Below are 20,314 nucleotides of genomic sequence, written 5' to 3'. Positions count from 1 at the left end.
GTATACTACAACATTCTATAGTAAGTACTACACATTATCGAAGGATACTACAGTGCGTAGTATAGTATTCTACAGTATACTACAGTTTACTATAGAATTCTATAGTAAGTACTGTAGTATTCTATAGTAAACTGTGGAAGTAAACACATGGAAGCTCTAAGGCTTCCCTGTTTCCCACAGTAAGTATCAGTACATTGGTCCATTTCTACTGTATCTCAGATCAAATGGTGAAATAATTGTAACTCACTTCATACCTTGGTCAAGTGCCATTTCTTTCTGTCTCCCATGCTGTTTTTTTTTTTTGCCTAAATCTTCTCATTTAGATTTCCTAACTTAACTGGAATTGAAATACACCCCAATGGTTTGACCCCAATGGTGTAGATAGCCAGCCGTATGTAGTGCCAGTAGCATGGTAACATGTTAGACAAGTACTCACTGTTTCACATAAATTCCATTATATTTAATTCATAGTCTTCATATCTTGTATAATTGTACATAGTCCTACTATGTTGGTACATACTGTATGCTACTGCCATGTTGAAGCAAATAGTTCATTTGAACCCTGAAGGGTAAGAGACCCAGTAGTAAATATGCAAACCTATTGTAGGCTTCTCTTTACATATGTTGTGTGCCGTGAGCGACAGCTACAAGCCAGCATCTCCCCCTTTGAATATGCATTTCCCATTATATGCTCGGATGGTCTTAAAACAGATCGATTCATCTCAAGATAGATGTTTCAGCAGAGGTGCACGTTTGTGGATGCAAATTCATGGCGAATCTTCCTTTGATTATGCAAAGTGAGAGCCACCATACGCACGTCTTTCGGGGAGGTGTTATACCAATGCGAATACGAAGGCCTGTTGCATTACATGGTAATTAAGAGTTGGTGTTGTCGGGCCACTCGGTTATCTCCACTAGTGAATTGGCTTCGGAGCTTCATTGTGAATATTTAATGAGGGTAATGTGAAAGGGCTCATATTGGTTCTTGGTACACCATTGCTATCCCAGTCATGTGAACCGTCACCCTTTTATACTGTCGAATAGGTGCTGTTATTGGTGGTGTGTATGTACGCCTTTGTATCTCCTTCCTGTTTTTAGGTGTGGTATTATGAAAGTTCAAGTTAAAAAGTGAAGATACTTTAAAGGTAAGGTATAAATAACACAATTCAGCATTGTACTAATCGGATGAATGTATTTTAGAATATAAAACCCCAAATGGCAGAGGGAACATTTCTATACATTTCTACTTCATATATTTACGGCTGTGTAAGATGCTCTATCCCCATTGCAGGCAAGGTAATAAGCCAAATGCAACCTTTTTGTCATCCGGTATCAAGTCATTTTGCATTGATAATGGCGCAATATGCATATTGCGGATAGATTGCATGTTGGATGGTCTTATTTCAAATCAGCTTCATGATGCGTATGAGCTTGAATCGATTGACATTGCGGAGCTTGGGAACATGCATTGGTGCAATGTTTAACCATTTGTTAGACCAGCCTAAGTAAACATTTCAAAGACATGAACATAGATTGAACATACACTGACTTCATAGAATTCGTATAACTTCATATTCCTCATCGTAACGTGATCCTTCTCGCCAAATAAAATGAAGCCAATGTGAAGTAGGCTTATGCAGAGTAGGTCTATATAAGAAAAGGCTGTACTGTATGATACATACTACTAGCAGCGACAGAAATGAGCACTGTAAGCATACACACACACACACACACAGCCTAATCTCAATTTTGACCAACTCTCTAAAATGGAGTGCCTATGGTAACGGAGATACAGCGGAATAGAAAGGATACTGAGTTTATCTGACAATAACGTGTTTATCTTTCGAAGCGCCTTCAATTAGATAGCCATCGAATAACCTCTATGACGATAAGTAGCCATAAGTGTTGCATGATTGCTTATCACCCACCTGGACTATAATTGAACAAATTGCAGGGTAGATACTCATGTGCGCCGACAAAGTTGACAATGTTATAGCATCTACTGTAAACCTGATTGCTGGGTTTGTGACACTTGTGCAGACAGATACGCTTGTTGCTATCCATTGCAAGGGTCTTTCGTCGTAATGAGCAATGACATCTTCTCGCTTAGGACATCATTCTAGTTTAACTTTTTACCAACATGTTATAGAATAACGTGCGGTGTCAATTATTTTCATTATAATTTGTGAAATGCAGTTACTTCTGTAAGTGGTTTACAAAATTCCCCCGACCTCCGGTCATTTAATTTGATCGACCTCATTTGCGTCGTACCTACGAGGCACGTTTCAAATAATGTTCTTTGTGTAGTGTAGCTGTGTGCGAAGTATCCAACAGACACTAGAGACATGATCTACCATGATGTTGTTGTGGCTTCGGTTTCTCAGCCAAAACTAGCAGGTGGAATCTCTGCTATCTTTTGGCCAGACCATACCCCTGGTATGCAATTTAACCAGTTTAGTTTCTTTGTTAAGAAAAATAACAATATGCAAAATAGACGAGGTGCAAAAGGTCACTTCCTCACACACTCTCACACACGTGCGGCTCTCACACACATGTGCAAGCTGCTTACGGCTGTGGTAATACCGCTGTGGCATGATTTCCCCTTGATGTGTACTCTTTGCCTTCACTGACATACAACTAAACCACTAATGACTGATGCCAAGACAGTCGTTGCTGAGAATAAAATAAACAGACATGACACCGTTGGCAGCATAACACTCCTTTGTTTGCACTCTTGGTTCATACGTTAATATCCCATGAACAATAGCGTGACAGACACCATTAAAAGACACCGGTTACTTAAAGTGTTATAACAGTGAATTTTGACAACTGCATGCTTTTTTCTTAAACAAAAAAAATGTCTCGAGGCCTTTTTCCGAGACCCCTTTCTTTCGTTAAACTCTTTGGAAATGTATGGCGTCTCACTTTCCAATGTGGTCGGTGACGTTGTAAGGTCATTACAGGCAGGTGAACAGGTCACTGTCAGACTCTGTTTCCTATCGTGCCACATAACATCCAGTGTGGTCACGTGATTTATTTTCTCCAATGGGCCTTCAGATCAGATGTTTGACTCTAATTAAGCAGCCTTCCCCTTCGATGCCTTTTAGCATCTTTAAGCCCATATCTGATCTTGATCAAGATCTTTATCAAGATGACATGTATATTTTGTGAAAGAATAGAGAGGAACCTAAAGACCTGAGAAAATGTTGTGTTGCACAGATGGATACAGAAGTTACAGTGTCGTTCACTCCATCGGTACAAGTCGTCCAACGAACATACATCAGCCGTCTTACAAAAGTCTACCTCTCACACACTCCCAGTGTCTAAAACAATTCGACATAGCAAAGCAGAAAAAGAAAGAATGATGAAGAAAAGACATTGACAAAAAACACCTAGATGGTTTCAATGGTAAATTGAATCCACCTCATTCTTCATAAGTACCAATACACTTCCTATGTATCAAGTAACACCTTTCAAGTAGATGTACTTCCTTTATCTGGTAAAAATGTAACTGTCCCTTTTGATATTATTTGATATTTTTTATAATAAATATGGAGAATCAAGTGGGAGCCAAAGGAACATCAGGTGAAGGACACACTGACTTTTTGTCGCCTTGGTAGGTAGTGCTTCCTTCTACAGTGCAGCTCTCTAGAGATGGCACCTCCATCAAAGCAAAGGATTTGACATTTGCACGTTAGTAGTATTCTAAAGCACAAGCAGACAGCAGCCCGCCTTTTGTTCCTGCATGTTCCACACAACCCCAGCCTACCCTCCCACTTTCATTCCTCCACCCACCCATCTATCCATCACCCATACATCTCTCCATCCATTCCTGGATAATTCTCCCCATCTCCTCAGTCATTGTTTACCGCGACTCGAGTACATCCTCTTCTTTCTTTCTTTCTTTTCCTCCCAAAACACGTCTACTGGGTCTTCCTCGCGGCTGCGGCGGCTTCTGCTTTAGCTGCGGCGGCCTTCTTGGTCTTGTCAATGTAGGCCTCGTGGAAGAACTGGCAGAAGAGCACAAAGTAGCTGAGGTACATGAGCGAGGACCACACAATGTTCTGCACGTGCGACGGGCACTCCTGACCCTGCTGCATCCACGAGTACACCAGGTAGTTCACCACGCAGCCCACCAGCATCTGGGTGATCTGCGTGAGCGTGATGAACATGGCAAATTTCCTTGAGACCTTGAAGCCGACCGCCCTCAGGGCGTAGTAGGAATACATGACGGCGTGGACCAGGTAGTTCATGGTCATGAACCAGCCGCCGCCGGCCACCATGTCCTTGTAAGAGTACCAGGAGTACAGCAGAACAGTCATGTGATGGTACCAGTGGAGAAAGATCAGCTTCTGCTTCCGCAGCACGATGAACAGGGTGTCACCTGCATGGTGGGTGTGGAGAGAGAGAGAGAGAGAGAGATGGAATATAGAGGGAAGGACAGAGAAAGTATACAAAAAGTGAGAGACAGAGACATTGAGAGAGAGAAAGAGTTAGAAAAGGGGAAGGAAATTGACATTTCACAGTTACAAATTGAAAGGAACAAAAGCTCAGACCTTCCATTTCAGGTAACACTTATTACTAGCACTGAGTTCTACTTTGGTGTTATTTTCTAATACCATGTTCTTGGCACATCAATGTTGTAAGATCACGATGACAACATTTAGGCGTGATAAGACGAAGTGAGGACTCAAATAAATCTTTACTGTGCTCTACAACTTGGCTTTATATTTGTCTTTATAAGTGAATACTGTATCTCTGGTCCTGTTTAATACATCTAGGTCCGAATTTAATCACAGTGGGTTCACTCACAATCTTTATGCTGTAGGTGTACTTTCACGTCAACATATAATAACAATGTCTGCGAACAGAGCAGTCTCCAGGGTGTATCGGTTTTAAAGGTTTGGGGAAGAAAATTAAACTTTGCTCTGCAAAACGGGGCCCACCATACCTGACTAATTGGTGAATCCACTGCTTGAAAGTGGAAAACTACCAGAGGATTCAGAGTTAGCTCTGTGCCCCCGTCTGTGTGTGTGAGAGTGTGTGTTTGTACAGCATCTCTCTCTCTCTCTGCTCTCTCTCTCTCTGCTCTCTTTCTCTCTCTACTCTCTCTCTCTCTCTCTGCTCTCTTTCTCTCTCTCTCTATCTCTCTGCCTCTCATATGCCTCTGTGACAGCAAGCAGTGCTTTGGCTAAGTGGCTGCTATGTTCCATTTGCAGGCCTCAATGTGCTGGTCACGGGCCAGCAGGTTTGGCTCCACCCAACCAAAGCTCTAGAACCAAGTTAAGGGTAGGGGCTTCTATCCCCCTCCATGTGCCCCTGAGAGGGAGCTCCTGCTATGGGCTCGTACTCAGAGCTGACAGGGTGTGGAGCCCCAGTGACCGCAGGACTGGGCAAATACAAAAGGACTACACAGGAAGAAAATGTATTCCCAGACAGTCTTTGGGGACGAGTGAAAGGTCATCCAAACTTGCCCCCGTTGGGGTGAGAGGGCACGCCTGTCGCTGAGGCAATTGAGGACAGAAAAGATCATCGAAGACATCATTTGTTTCTTGTGCTACTGTGTGTGAAATGTCTGGCATGGCAGCATTTTCATGCCTACAGATCCGTGTGCAGATCCTCGGGTGGGTTATTTCAGCCACATGGGGGCAGAGATATTTCATGTAAATTATTAACATATTTTCATATGTCTAATACCACAAAGTCTCATAAACCACAATGGACACAAAAAGGCATTCACATGTAAAACACTTTATTTCAGATAATGGTAGTAGTAGTAGTAGTATACTAGTAGTAGTAGTAGGATACTAGTAGTAGTAGAAGTCAGTCATCTTACCCAATTCTGGTGCTTTACTGAGCACAAAGGCGTAGGCCCAGAACTTGCTGACCGGCCCGTTGTAGAAGCTCTGATCACACACTGACTGCTTGAGCCCTTTAGTCATCAGAATGTATGTCATGTAACTCCCAGTGCGGACAGCACCAAATATACTGGACAAGTGAGAGACAGACAGAGAAAACAGTTAGCAGAATACATTAAGTCAAGCCCAAGAACCCTGGAATACGGTCACTCCTGCCACAGCAAAGTTTGTACAGCATCGTTGTTTACACAACTACTGCCTATGCACACACGTGACCATTTTGCAGCACGAGGACTTCTACACACTGAGTTCTTTACTCAAAACTATCCGGAACATAACATTAAAATTGACCCGATAGTTATATATAGCTACTTAATGCTATACAACATGCTTACAGCATGTGCATTGACTGTGTTACATTCCCCAATAAGAAACCAAAAATCATCACTCAACAGAAATAGGGAACTAACAAATGACCCAACTGACAACCAGAACGAAACAGGTGAGGTTTTAAAATGGGTTCTAAAAGGCATCACTAGGGGTACTTACTGACTGGGTGCTTGCCAAGCCAACTCAAGTAAGGTCCTAACAAACACTCACCATGGACGTCCACTAGATTTGCCTGACATCAGACAAACTAATGGAAAGGGAAGCCCACAACAACTTAGGTAAGGGAGTGCAAATAAACGTGGAGCAAACCAAACAGGGGAGACACGAGATAAAAACTTAAAGAGGAAGAGCTAAACAGCGGTGTCGCTCTTCCGACATCGCTCATGCCAAGTTGAGCCACTCTGCAAGCACAGGTGAAACCACCGACTGACTAATGAGGCGACAGGTGAAACACATCCTGACCAATGAGGACAATTCAAATCAGGGCAAGCCACACCCAAACAGAGCCAACCTCGAAATTGAAATCGAGCAACAACAAAAAAACGAGAGCCCATCACAACTGGACCGGTGTTGAAAATATCTGTTGCCTCTTACCTGAATACTGCGAGAGTGAGGGACCACAGTGCCAACGGTTTCCTCAGCTCAAACTTCTCCCTTTGTTTCATCACACGGCGACCGCCTAGTATGAAGGCAGCATAGAGGGCTGAGAAGAGGAACGACTTCTTCCTGTAAAGGATGGAGTTCTGTGAACATTACACATTCGGCACTCACTGCTACCTGTGGTAAATATTTTCATAACTCTATGTCTTGAACTGCATTGTTGGTTAAGGGCTTGTAAGTAAGCATTTCACGGTAAGGCCTACACCTGTTGTATTCGGCGAACGTGACTAATAAAATGTGATTTGATGAGATTTTTGGGGAAAAACCCTAGGCCTGGCAAAAAAACGTAAATGGCAATAACTCCCCTTCTCCATTCTGCACCATCAGCTTCGTATGGTGGCAACAGCACTGTTTATTGCTTTTTTCAGCTGACGAGGTCTACAAGAACCAGGAGATAAGTGCACTATTTTGCGTAGCTTCCCTGTGAAAAATGGTTGAAGAGAAGAAAAAGGAGAAAGCTCATTTAGGGTAATTACGATCAAAGTTTAGATTGAGGAAGAAAATGTGGCTTGTCATTATGCTTGAGTTCTCTAACTATGATAGCAAAGGTGTCGCCTCTCAGCCTATCTGCCATCCCCCCAGGCAGATTGGAGTTGTTTTTGGAGTTGTCAATAGAGATATGACCTAAAAAGTCCACTCGCACCACCTTCTTTGCTCTGCCCATCCTTATAACACAAGTTCAACACAAGTTCCCAGAACCAATTCCCAGAAGCATTATAACCACGAACATTATAACCACGAACATCCTCTTTCCATGAACCAGATGTACATTTAGGAAGTAGATGGGAAGTTTACCTTTGCGCACTAGCTTCTATGGATTTATGGGTAGATCCATTTGCTTTGAAGGGAAGGAAGAACTGTTTCCTGACCAACAAAAAAGGCTCTGTAAACAAAATAAACCTTTTTTTTTACCTTTATTTAACTAGGCAAGTCAGTTAAGAACAAATTCTTATTTTCAATGACAGCCTAGGAACAGTGGGTTAACTGCCTGTTCAGGGTTAGAACGACAGATTTGTACCTTGTCAGCTCGGGGATTTGAACTTGCAACATTGCTTACAGGCTTGATAACTGATTGAACAAAGGACAAAGCAGTGCAGTTAAAGTCCAAAGGAATCTGCTTTCACACAATGAGCGCAGAATGTCTTCGTTGTTTCGATGTAAATAAACAAGGGTGAACAACGGAGCGACTCAGAGTAAGCACCCTACTTAGAGAGGCAGAGCCAATTCTAGATGAGCAACAATCCCCACATTCCTCACACGCTGTCTTCAGACTTTTAAAAAAGGTTAAAGGTCACAATGATAAATGGCCTTCAGTGTGATTCCTCATAACATTACGAAGCTTCAGAGGTGTGGATACTAGGAAGTAGAGGACCAAATACCCTTTTCACACTATCACACCAAACTCAAACCAAACTCTGCTGGTTCGGTTATTTCCTTCTCACATTGTCCAATCCAGCACAGTTCCAAGAAACTAGGTAACCAGGTCAGCTCAGTACAGCTTGGTTTGGTTCAGTTCGGTTTGTCTCAGTAGTGTGAAAAGCCCTACAAGGTACGGTCTGAATGAGGTACAATAACATAAGAGGAGGTATTGCTAATCGGAAAAACCCACGAATATCAGAGAAAACCTGAGGCATGGTCAAAGTCTACAAAGTCTCTCTCCTTGCTTGATCAGGTCAGCTGTGGCCAAGCTATGCCTCCAGGAATGGAAATTAATTTGAGATGTCCGTGTGAATTCACATCATGCCTCCACGACCCGTAGTCGCTGCAAGTGGCAAGGGCTTTCAAGTCAGAGCTTCCATCATGGCTGAATGTGTCTCTTGCTGCCTCTTTATACCTCGGTCAGAGTGCATTGAAGATTCCCCGATATGCTTATCACTGGTCAGTTTAGCATTTTCATCATGGTTAAGGTTATGATTGGGGGAGTATAAGCTGATCCTATATCTGTGCCTCTTAAGCAAATTAGAACAGAGCAGCTCTGTCAGGGGATATGCAAATGCTGTCAGGGATATGCAATCATCTCTGAATGACAACATCAGAGAAGGTGTACTAATCCATCTTCACCTGAAACAAGATTTATGCACTGCACTTCAAACAATTCCCCAAAAATTTGACTTTCTTGGCACTGAACTCATTTCTTCATGACTGATTTATTTGTACTCTACTCCTTTCTGACAATATTGAACCACAAAGCGACATGAGACATGATATATTTAGATGAAAACTCGTAGAACAACAAAAAAGTGTCTGCTTAAATGTAAATGCAATGCTATTTGGAAATCCCAAATTACAGGAAACTGTACACCATAAATGCTGTTCCTGACTAATAGTGATGGCACAACCCACTGGGCAAAAATTGGTTGAATCAACGTTGTTTCCACATCATTTGAAAAATGTAAATGTTACGTAATGAAGCTGAATCGACGTGGAAAACTGATCCGATTTTTAAAAGTCATAAACGTAAGGGATTTTTAACTTAAATCCAATGACATTGTGAAATGTTTTGTTAATTTCACATTGAATTTCCATTAGTTGACAACTCAACCAGTGGTAGACATTTTTCTTCATTAGTATATTGCACCTCTCACATCCCTGAGAACTATCCAACAGAGCTTCTGTTTTTGCCAGTCGTCATCAGAGTCCGTGGAGAGCCAGCCAGCTCCCATGCATTCCCTTATCGCTGGGTGAGACTTGCTGGGCGGTAGCCGAGTCTGTGTATCAAAGCCACTGCTGGAGCAAAGGACAACATTATGGGCTCATCTAATGCATTTCTGAAAGAGCAAGCAAAAGCAGTGGTGGGGATATCATAACGACAACCACATACTGCAACTCTGTGCATTTACTTGTGGGAGAATATGTCCACTGGTTTGGGGCTTTATTGAAAAATCGGTGCAATAATGATCTTGCTCTGCGAATATTTAAACAGTATAAGAGGCCTTTTTTCAGAGCGAGAGACTAGGGAAAGTGAACAGATTTCTAAACAAATCTTAACTGAAGACATAAATCACACCTGAGCAAGATACTGCACAGTGGCAGGAACTATTTGGCTCAATTTCTGTAATACAAAGGAGTCTTTCAATTTTGCTAGCAAGATCTGCACACACCTTCCAAAGCAGTTCACAATAAGTGGCCCTTCCCCTCCCCCTAGCTGTGTTGGTCAAAGCTGCTAGCTAACCTGCTGTGTAACTTAGATCTGTATTAGCTGGAGCAGGAGATTTCTCCCCTTACGTAACACTGACTTTGCAGTGTGAGGATGTGTGTGTGTGTGTGTGTGTGTTCAGTCTTGGAGCTGTCCTCACAGTAAGGTGGCTAAGTTTAGGGTGAACTACCTTGTCCCCTGGCTATCTTTGATTGTTTGTAGGTTGGACAGTAGCAGAGGAATCAGTAGTGTTGTCAAGTCAGATCCCTGAGGTACGCCAAACTTTTGGTTCCGTAAACAAACTGATACATAAGGCCAAGCAATAAATAAGTCCTGAATATTACAGATTCAGTATTTCTTGCATTGAATAAAACCGAACCTTGTCCCCAGGCTCAAATTTCTGGCCCATAGAGCCTGGTAACAGTGTTGGACTGTTTGGAACTTTGTGGGTGTGGATTTACTGAGTGACATGCTAATCAATTTGTATTCTGAGAAAATCACACGACTATGAGGTGTGGCTCTAAATCGAGGAGGGAGAGAGTCGTCATTAATCAACACAGACACAAAGTCATAAAACCTGTTTATTTCTACAATTTCTCTTCATAAAATCGGATTTTAAACCTAACCTTAACCAAACTACTAACCTGATGCTTATACCTAAATTAAGCTTAAATTAACCCATTTTAAATTTGTGGCTATGGAAGCTAGTGGAAACCGAGAGGGAGCGAGCCTCCGACAGTTGTATTAGATTATGAAAATCACATTAGCCATATTATTTTGGGTGAGCCCTATTGATTCTGAGTTCAGGCATATAATGTTGATATTGTATGTGAAATCTAATTCTAAGATGCGTACTTTCAGATTTTCCGAACTCACTTCCTTGCTTAAATTACTTGCACTACTTGTGCTTTGAAGTCTACAAAGTATGGGGAAGGTTCTAAAGGTTGCGCTAGATAGTGATAGACTGAGAGATCATCCAGTTGTTGCCATTCCTGCCATAGACTACCATTCAAGTTCCATTCTATGGCATTGTGAAACCAGACAGGTTGGCAGAGAGAGAGCCATCTGTTGGATGAGATTATACAAAACCTAACACTAAAAATTGTTACTTTATGTATATGGCAGTGTATTTAATGAAAATGGGAAGAAGAATGAGTTCCAAAATGATACGATTATTTAAAGTTGCACTACGCCGATATCGCTCCGCTATTTCCTAGTTGCTGAAACTCGAATAGTTCACCTAATTTCAGTTTATGTGACAAAATAAGATGGTACAATGATTCTCTACCTAAACTGCTGTGAAATAAATAATATACTCTACCGTTCAAAAGTTTGGGGTCACTTAGAAATGTTGTGGTAGCTAATCCAAGTTTCTCATTTTAAAAGGGCTTTGCAGTGTGAGGATGGCCATTTTGAGCCTGTAACGAACCCACAAATGCTAATACTCCAGATACTCAACTAGTCTAAAGAAGGCCAGTTTTATTTATTTTTTAATCAGAACAACAGTTTTCAGCTGTGGTAACATAATTGCAAAAGGGTTTTCTAATGATCAATTAGCCTTTTAAAATGATACATTTAGATTAGCTACCACAATGTGCCATTGGAACACAGGGGTGATGGTTCCTGATAATGGGCCTCTGAACGCCTATATAGATATTCCATTAAAATCGGACTTTTCCCGCTACAATGATTATTCACAACATTAACAATGTCTATACTGTATTTCTCATCAATTTCAATAAACAAAATTGTTGTTTCAGTTGTTTGAAGCTGGTGTACAAAACCGAAAATAAAAGCCGCAAAAACAAAACTTAAGAATGGGAAGCATAGAAAGAGTGCACATAGAACAGATCTACCGCTTCTTAGACTTGCATTCAAGTAGAATGATAGATCTATAACTAACATTTCTATGTGAATTTGGTTAGGTTGCCCCCAAAGGTTACATATTGCCACTTTAAAATTGACACTGTTAGTTTCACTGCCTATTTCTGTTGAGCTGATAATAATTGTACAACAAGGCAAATTATTTACTTTGGCTCTGGCAAATAATAATTTCAGCTTGTTAAGGGATTAAAGTGTAATGGTGAATGACTGGTTTATTTATAGTAGGAAGAGAATGAAAGCTCTGCAAAGGTTTGAATTAGACCTATTCCCCCATTTTGCTTTGCAAAGGTTTTAATGAGACCTATTGCCATCGTGCCAAATGTAGATCACTAGGGAATAGAAGGATGCATGGTAAGTGGTGCAAATTAGATGTACATTGCACCTCATGGCCACTTGCACAAATGCAAAAACACATTTAATGTGACACACTGTTGGAATGAAAATGGCTATGCCTCTGCAAAAGCTGTTTGGTGAAATTGACTTGATGATGGAATGACTGCTCTTTCCTCTGTTAGCATCTTAACTCTCAGCTGGGACTGTGACGAGATGGCAGAGTCAAATTTGAGAGAGGGTTTTTCCCTTGAGAAACGTTCACAGGGAGTCACCCAATATCTTCATCTCTGTCTCCCCAATTCAGATGAGCTGCTGGGTGAATCAACATCAAGCCAGAGGTGTGATCTGGGTCGACGCAGTCAGCAGCAATCATCATCATTGCAGCCTGTCCTTCTGGGAAAAGCAGCATGCAAAACATTACTCCCAGGAGTCGATACCATAACTCATTGGAGACCAACTAGCTGGCCTAACCTTAGAGCAAGGTAAAATTCTAACCTTTGTCAGAGAGTCACAATCATTGATGATGTAGTATTAGCTACCGAGGGGAGAGGAGGCCGAATTAGCAAATAATGTTCTGAAAACCATATGTTAGAGCTTGGTGAGAGAGTGGTAGTCCTGTAGTTATTTTGCATACAACCTTCCCACAACTTTCTGGGAATGGTGCAGGATAGTTGCTTAGCTTTGAAACATTCTCAGCACATTTAAGGAACTTCACAAAAATGTTTTAGGAACATTCTAGGAACGTTCTCCAACTGGTTTGACATGTTCTCAAATTGTTCTAAGTCAAGAAACAATGATTTTCTGTTGGAATTTCAGTACTTCAGCATAACATTTCCTACAGGTTTCCTCATGGTTCAATTTAAAGTAATGTTCTCAAATTTTTCAGAGAACGTCAAGAAACAATGTTCTTCTGTGGGAATTTCAGTACTTCCACAGAACATTCCGTACAAGTTCCAATGTGGTTCTGATTAATGTCATATTTTTACTACATTCTGGGAATATTAAAACAATTGTCTGACTGAAGCACAGTTCTCAGAACATTCAGAGAATATATGGTTTCTCTTTAATGTCAGTTCCTGGCAATATTCTGAGAATGTTCTAAAAAATGTAAATCTATACATTAACATCAATAAGCTTTATATTCCGTTCTCAGGACATGATGAAAACATTCCATAAAAAAATCATAAGGAAACATTAGCAACGTTCAGACCATGTTTCTAAGAATGTTGTTTGAAAACATATAGTACATATAGTACGTTCTCAGTGTCAACCAAACTCGTTTTAGGTGTGTTGGCCATGCCCACCTATTGGCCACACCTGACCTTAATGAGTGCTTGTTTCCTTTGAAATAGGGTCTGTTTGAATAGACTAAAATTAACAACTTTGTATGCGTAAAAAAACATGACGTGCCAGTTCCATCCTGGAGTTGCAATGGACTAATTCCCGGGATAGAGAACAGAAGATCATACATTTTAATCTCACTGATGCCCAGTCACAATATATATATATATGTTTATGTATATGTATGTTCATTACTAATGCCAAAACAAATTCATGTCCATGTTGTCCTACTGTATCTGTGCTTGGAGTTCAGAAAAGTTAATCCCAAGTAAGATAGCAAATAACATTTAAATGTACTTCTTACAGTGTTAAGAAAACTTTAAATAATAACCATAACAAAACGGTCACAACATTTAGAGAATGTTCTTAGAATGTTATTTAATAACCTTAAAGTAACAGATCTCAGAGCTTTAATAAAACCTCACGGGAAAACTTTAAGGGAATCAGAGTAAAATGTTCTCAGAACCTCTCTGCAGCCTAAAAATGTACATTCCCAGAACAGGCAACATTTTCACATCTGTTCAGTTTTACGTTCAGTTTTACCGGTCAGTAAACTTATGGCTTTGCTCCCACAACAAATGTGAAAACAAAAACACATGTTCCCACAACTTCCAAGGAACTAAATGTGCTAGCTGGGAGGTTCCTTAAGAAATGTGAATGTGATGGCAAGATTATACTGGGTAACTGAGGACCAAAGACTTCGGCTGAATTCCAAAAGGAAGCATTGCCTGTACCCTCTAGGAACTCCTGTAGATCTGAAACAATTGGACAGATAAGCAATACGATGCAAATTCCATCCAGCCTATCAGAAGGCAAGTAGACGCATATTGCTTACACCTACAGTTTCCAATCCCTTCAAATGTATAGGAGTTCCTAGGAGATAGGGGTCCCTTTCTAATGAACCCATTGGGAGTGCATTTTCCACCCAGTGATTAGAGCTCTAGGAATCCATAACAAAAGGCTGCAAAAGTTCTTGGCAGCTGAACAAAGATTTAATAAGCAGACAAGTTGGACTGGATCAGTAACATGAGTAACATGAGACTGCAGGGGGAACAGTAATCTTCCTAAGACCTACAAGTCTGTTTTCATTAATGAGCACATCCTCAACAGTACAGCATACAGATAATACCATTTGTCTTGCACATTTAAACCTCAACTAACTTTTAATCAGAGCAACAAATCTATCATCATAATGCTCTGACAGAACCATCCAATATTTGAACAAAGAGCACAATAAATACTGTATGTCCACGCAAAAAGCTAACATAGTATCCCATCATGCTTTGTTGGGGTCTACAGCACTTCCTTCAGAATTGCACAAAACAACTGATTCTGCAATGACATGCAGTCACCCAAGAGGATGGTATCCAATTGCTTGGAAGCCCATTGAGGGTTTCAACGACTGAATACACTACACAACTTAAGCAACCATCACTGACGCTGAGCAATTGGGACATCTGTGGGGAACTGAGTGAGAATGACTCAGCAGGTAAATGGAATATATGTGTATTTCAGTGGCAGGCAGCCACAGTGTGCTGGATATTGAGACCAGCTTTAATCTTAATTGCAGGCAGATAGCCAGCTGGGAGCTGATCTGTAAGGTTGTTGTTTGGACACTTGCTGGCACAGAGCCGTACACTCATGTTTACAATTATGCTTATCCTATTGCAATTGAACGGTGATCTCGTGAAAAAAATCTGTTTAATGTCATCATCTAAATGTCACAGTGCCAATTTGTTGGCTCACTGCAAGATAAAACGTTCCTTAATCCATGAAATGTCTATATACTGTATTCCTGAGAAAGAATTATGCAAACAAAATATGACACCAGGGGCAGTTTACTTAGCCGGCCCAGAAGCCGTTGCAGTGATGCAAGCCTGGATTGGCCAGACGCCATTTTCAGAAATGCTGAGTCAACCATTACTCTTCTCTCCTGTTTGTATAATTGAGCACCCCAATAGCTGAGAGGCAGCAGAGAACAACCCTTGTTACAACATTGAGGCAAGGTTTGCATTAGCCTGATTGTTCGCAGTTGTTCACAAAAGAGCTTATCATCTGTCCTCACTTTCCCCAGGGGTTTTGTTCTCGCTGGACTCAGGTGCACTTTCCATAAGTCCATATTAGTACTGGCTGCTACAGAGTCCATCCCTGCAACCATTTCATCACACAGTAGTCAATAGCCAGCTACTACAGCAGCCGAGCAGCCTACCATTAAACATTTCCTCTTTCCCATTGGTGTTTGGTAGGCCTCAACATACCGTGGCCCATTCAAGAAATGTGATGCGAGAGAAGTTTTTTTTCCCACCTAGTGAGAACACATTTCAATTACAGTGCCACAGAGTTGGAAAGTGTTGTTTTGAAGAGAACATGGATCAGAGCGTGTAATTAAGGTATTTGGTTTGATTGAATAGGGCCCCAAAGATTGATGGCAGTTCAAATGTGCCAAAAAGTCTATCACACATGAAGCAATGCATTGTTATTGTATCTGTATGGCAGAGAAAGAAACAGGTTGGTTAACATTAAATGCTTATTTTCCTTTCTATGAGTTTATGTTGAAGGGCTGCAACTATTTTACAACTACTTTTCCTACTCTAAAATCTCTCTCAAACCATGTTACATGTTCATAAACCTATTGTAGGCCTCTTTCTATTTAATTTTCTTTTGGGTGAATATGACTAACCAGTCATGAATTATTATTTCCTCTTAGAACCATGCAATATGGTCTTGCCAGAGCAGACATCCCTGCTCCAAAGACTTCCCAGAAGAGTCGGCACAGATCAGCTGCGATGTGATTGGCTAGCACTTTGTCAGCAGACATCATTCTATTGGTCAGTTGGTAGTACCAACTCATGGACAGCTCCTGCACAAAGTTTCCACAAGCTTGATTCTGACATGGATCGCTTGATTCTGACATGGATCACATTTGGACTCACCCAGGAACATTTCCATTTTAAATGAAGTGTCTCATTGCAACATAAATGTTTCTACTATAACAAATTACCACACTTATTTGAGCTACTTTATAGTTGTGTACCCTAAACCAGCATGTGGCATTAGTGTCGGTTGCTGCTGTTGCTACGTTACAACTTTGATTTCTCCCTGTCCATTGAAGGTTTTTCAAACGGTATAAATACTATGAGCATCTGTTTGAAAGTCAATTTATAACCCATGCTCGCCCATTAAACTCAACTCCACGATTTACGATGGAGTTGAACAACATAAAACACGACTGATTTCAGCACCCAAAGACCAGCAATTACACACAACATTGTTCTGTGTAATTGCGGGCTATTCTTTGGGTGCTGAAAAGGTTTTAATAAAACGCTCCAGTCCGCCCACACTAGTCGCCGCTCAACTCCATCATAAATTGTGGAGCTGAGTTTATTCGGCTAAACCAAAGCATGAGTGGTAACCTCTTACAGGATACAACACTGGTAAACTCAGTGGACGAATTGGACACTGGTGGCTATAAAAATTATCAATAAGCATAATGGGGATTTATTTCCTGAAGTCACTTACCAATATTAAGAGTGTGGTGTGATTGCAGGTTGAGCATAACATGCTTATAAGATAAGAGATAAGATCTTAAACCATTTTTGGTGAGCATATGTCCAGAACATGAACATATAGCCGATCCAGGCAGTGCCATTATGTTTCATGTTTGGCTATAATTTGATCACCTTTTTTTAGGAATGTGGTTGTAATGGTGACCATCATAGACGTATCGCTCTGTTTCAAAGAATTAACACGTTTGTTTAGTTATTCTGACCGTTTGGAGAAACGTGCCTACCGACTCCAAGCCGGAGCGCGACGGACGGTAGTCTAAATATAATAGTAATAAACTAACCGTCTACCTCTGTCAGTACCCCGCCTACCAATGTCGGGTTTCTTTCATTCATAGCCTGCCAGTTGTCACACGAGCTACAGTATTGGGCAGCAGTGAACGTAAGATGCCTAAAAGCCTCAAATAAACATACTACTTCTCTTCACTGACAAATCACTGAGAGTCACATCAGAAGATGCCATGATCAGTCAGTTGACTGACACCAAGGGACCCTTCCTTGATATATTGTAACTAATGCACAGCAGGCATATATGCATGAATATGGTAAACTACTGTATGCGGACGATACTCTAACTTCATAGGAGCTTTTATTATAGGATAGCCTATAAGCAGACCATAAACTATTTGCAAACTTGAAGTTAGCAGCATCCAGAAACATAGGCTATATTATTCTTATTGATGAAATTCCTGTTTCTATTTATAAGATTGTGAGGATATTGTGCTACATATACACCAACAATCATTCCAACATCAATATGATATTTCATATAGCCTACCAGTTTTCTTGCATCCATCGTATGGCTTCGTCCTCGTTGAACTGTTTCTCAAATTCGTACTCTTGCAGAGCCAACACCGACATGTTCTCTGTGAGCTTTCCTATAAACGGAGACAAATGTATATTCTGACGATGTGTTATATTCAACTGAATTCTCTCTATCTCAGCAACACCCCTTTTCTCGCATTGCGCTTGCCACTGCCAGAAACTCCCAACTTAATGTGAATGTCCGGCTATATGCCTTCCACCTAGAGCCGGCATACGCCCTCTCCCACAAGGAGTTGGATTCAAGGTCCTAAAGCCCGTTGCTAGTTAACTTCTCCAAGTACAGTAGATCGTCACTGTAAGGCCTATATGGTCAGTCACTGAGACTGCACATCCTTTCTACAGCCTATTGGGAAATGTGCAGCAAAAATAAGTCTTCACATGAATCCAAGTTTCCATTCCTTCTAATAGTGCATCAACATTTGGTAACACTTCATATTCTGCATTAGAGCACATTCCTAATGCTTTATAAGCCATGCATAACAGGTGCTAATAACACTGCATATAAACGTACATTACAACATCCAAAGAGCATTATTGCCAGTAAATTATAACAATATGCTTCACAAGGTATTACGCCTGGCCGTAAATGTGGATGTTATAATACCCTGAATGAAATTCCCCACAGGGGTGTAACAACATCAGAATGCACACATGAGTTCTGTATTTTTGCAAGGTCTACAACTTATAATGCCAGTTTTATACTGCCCTGTATGGAATGCTCCATAGGGATGTAACAACTTCACCAGTCCATGCAGGAACTCCGTATTCAGGTTCGGTCACCAAGGCAGAGTGTGGATGAGACCTATACCACTTAACGAGCACATGCACATTATGCCATCATAAGTGGTACAGTCTCATTCCACCTTACAGACGCAACTCTGCCTTGAGGGCCAAACCTGAATAAGGAACTCCTGCATGGATTCCCAAGACGTTACACCCTTGTGGATAATTTCACACAGGGCATTTTAACACTCGCTTCATAAGGCATTATATACGTTGCCGGTTCTATTCTGCTCCTGGATGTCCCCTGAATTCGCTACATGAGTTGGAGTTATGTCCTATTAGCAGGGTGGTAGGCTGTGGAAAGAAGGCAGAAGGTTGCTGGAGTATCATTATGCATTGCTCCATCGGTTTGCACCTGCGTATGTTCGCAGTGGGCTGAACTTCTCTGAACTCGTGCAATCAAAGAGGGATGTTTCCCAAGACAAGAGTTGGCAGATCACCGGAGAGCAGCCTAATCAGAGTGTACCCTGGCAGCTATTATCTTGCCAATAAGTGGGCATGATTCTCTGGCCGGTCTGGGTTTAACCTTAGCCTAGAAATAGGCCTGTCGATGTATTATCCGTTCCTATTGTAATACAATGATACTCACTCTTGATTTTCTTTCTTGAAGTGTAGCTTCACCCTTCACCAACCATATGAAAAGCAACACACACATAGACAGAGGCACACATTCAGACATGCGGACTGAGCTTGAGTTGTCTACAGTACCTTTGACTTGACTGAATGTTTGCATTCGGACTTACCTCATCCAGTCATCCAATATGGAGTGGACTCCCACAACCTTGTCCTAGATTTGACAGGGGGAGGAAATATCACCTGATGTAGAAATAAATACTTTCATCATCAGTGTGTGATACAGAAGTACTATTTCTGTCTGCACATATTGCATTATCGTGTCTGTGTAACAGAGGTGGTTTCGTGAACCAAGCTCGCCTGATGAGTAACCTCACCTGAGACCTGAAGACTTGCATTAGCTTCCTGAGCTAATCCCTAGGCTTTAGTTCTGTGGGCTAACACAGTTTTGTGATCCGTATGATCCATACTATATTCTGGGATTCAGCGTGGTGTACTGATGCGCCTTCCCGTAACTGTGAAAATTGTTATTGTAAGTTTGAAGGATAGATGCGACCACAGGTGGCAGAGCTAAACCATACTCTTTTAATCCTAACGTCAACTGAACAATACAGATCCTGGAGGGTAGGGTATAACATAACCCAAGGGTCAAACACTGTAACAATAACATAACTGTTCTACTGTACAGCAGGCTGAGGCAGAGGTGGCAGAGCCGCTGAGGTGTCCAGCCAGGCGGCTGGTAGTGCTGCGGGGTTGGGCTTGTTAACCCCTTGGCCGGGAGGTGTTTGCACTTTGTGAAGACTGCTAGCATGTCAGCGTGAACCGTCTGAGAGATGGAATGTGACTGGTACAAGCTGCCGTCTCACCTGAACAGGGTTTGACCAGAAGGACTGGAGCTTGTTGATGAGGTTGGGCCATCTGATCCGGACCCAGTCAGAGGCTATGACTGGTGGCCTAACCCACCGTGT

At 41.4% G+C, this 20,314-nt stretch overlaps 1 protein-coding gene across 2 annotated transcripts; it reads right to left on the bottom strand.

Moving 5' to 3' along the window:
* Positions 1–445: 445 nt before the first annotated feature.
* Positions 446–19,482, bottom strand: LOC109905274 (elongation of very long chain fatty acids protein 6-like). 2 transcript variants are annotated; one of them, XM_020502557.2, is made up of 5 exons: positions 19,363–19,482; positions 17,944–18,043; positions 6,843–6,974; positions 5,837–5,988; positions 446–4,384 (listed from the first exon to the last, which is right to left on the bottom strand). In XM_020502557.2, exons 2-5 carry the CDS (start codon positions 18,024–18,026, stop codon positions 3,924–3,926), a joined length of 828 nt encoding a protein of 275 aa, XP_020358146.1. In that variant the 5' UTR covers positions 18,027–18,043; positions 19,363–19,482; the 3' UTR covers positions 446–3,923. The 2 variants fall into 2 exon arrangements, with proteins under 2 accessions (XP_020358146.1, XP_031646084.1); XM_031790224.1 differs by lacking the exon at positions 19,363–19,482 and adding an exon at positions 18,986–19,076.
* Between the last annotated feature and the right edge of the window lie 832 nt (positions 19,483–20,314).

Source organism: Oncorhynchus kisutch, linkage group LG15 (assembly GCF_002021735.2).
Source record: "Oncorhynchus kisutch isolate 150728-3 linkage group LG15, Okis_V2, whole genome shotgun sequence".
Lineage (NCBI taxonomy): Eukaryota > Metazoa > Chordata > Actinopteri > Salmoniformes > Salmonidae > Oncorhynchus > Oncorhynchus kisutch.
Note: the sequence above shows the minus strand (reverse complement) of the source record. Positions and strands in the feature narration are given on the sequence as shown.

Excerpts from the sequence above, each read along its gene's own strand:
- LOC109905274 (XM_020502557.2), bottom strand. The coding sequence starts at position 18,026 with ATGTCGGTGTTGGCTCTGCAAGAGTACGAATTTGAGAAACAGTTCAAC. Across the intron at positions 6,975-17,943 it reads CGATGGATGCAAGAAAACTG|GAAGAAGTCGTTCCTCTTCT; the intron begins GTAGGCTATATG and ends CATCCTTTACAG. Across the intron at positions 4,385-5,836 it reads CAGTAAAGCACCAGAATTGG|GTGACACCCTGTTCATCGTG; the intron begins GTAAGATGACTG and ends CCCACCATGCAG.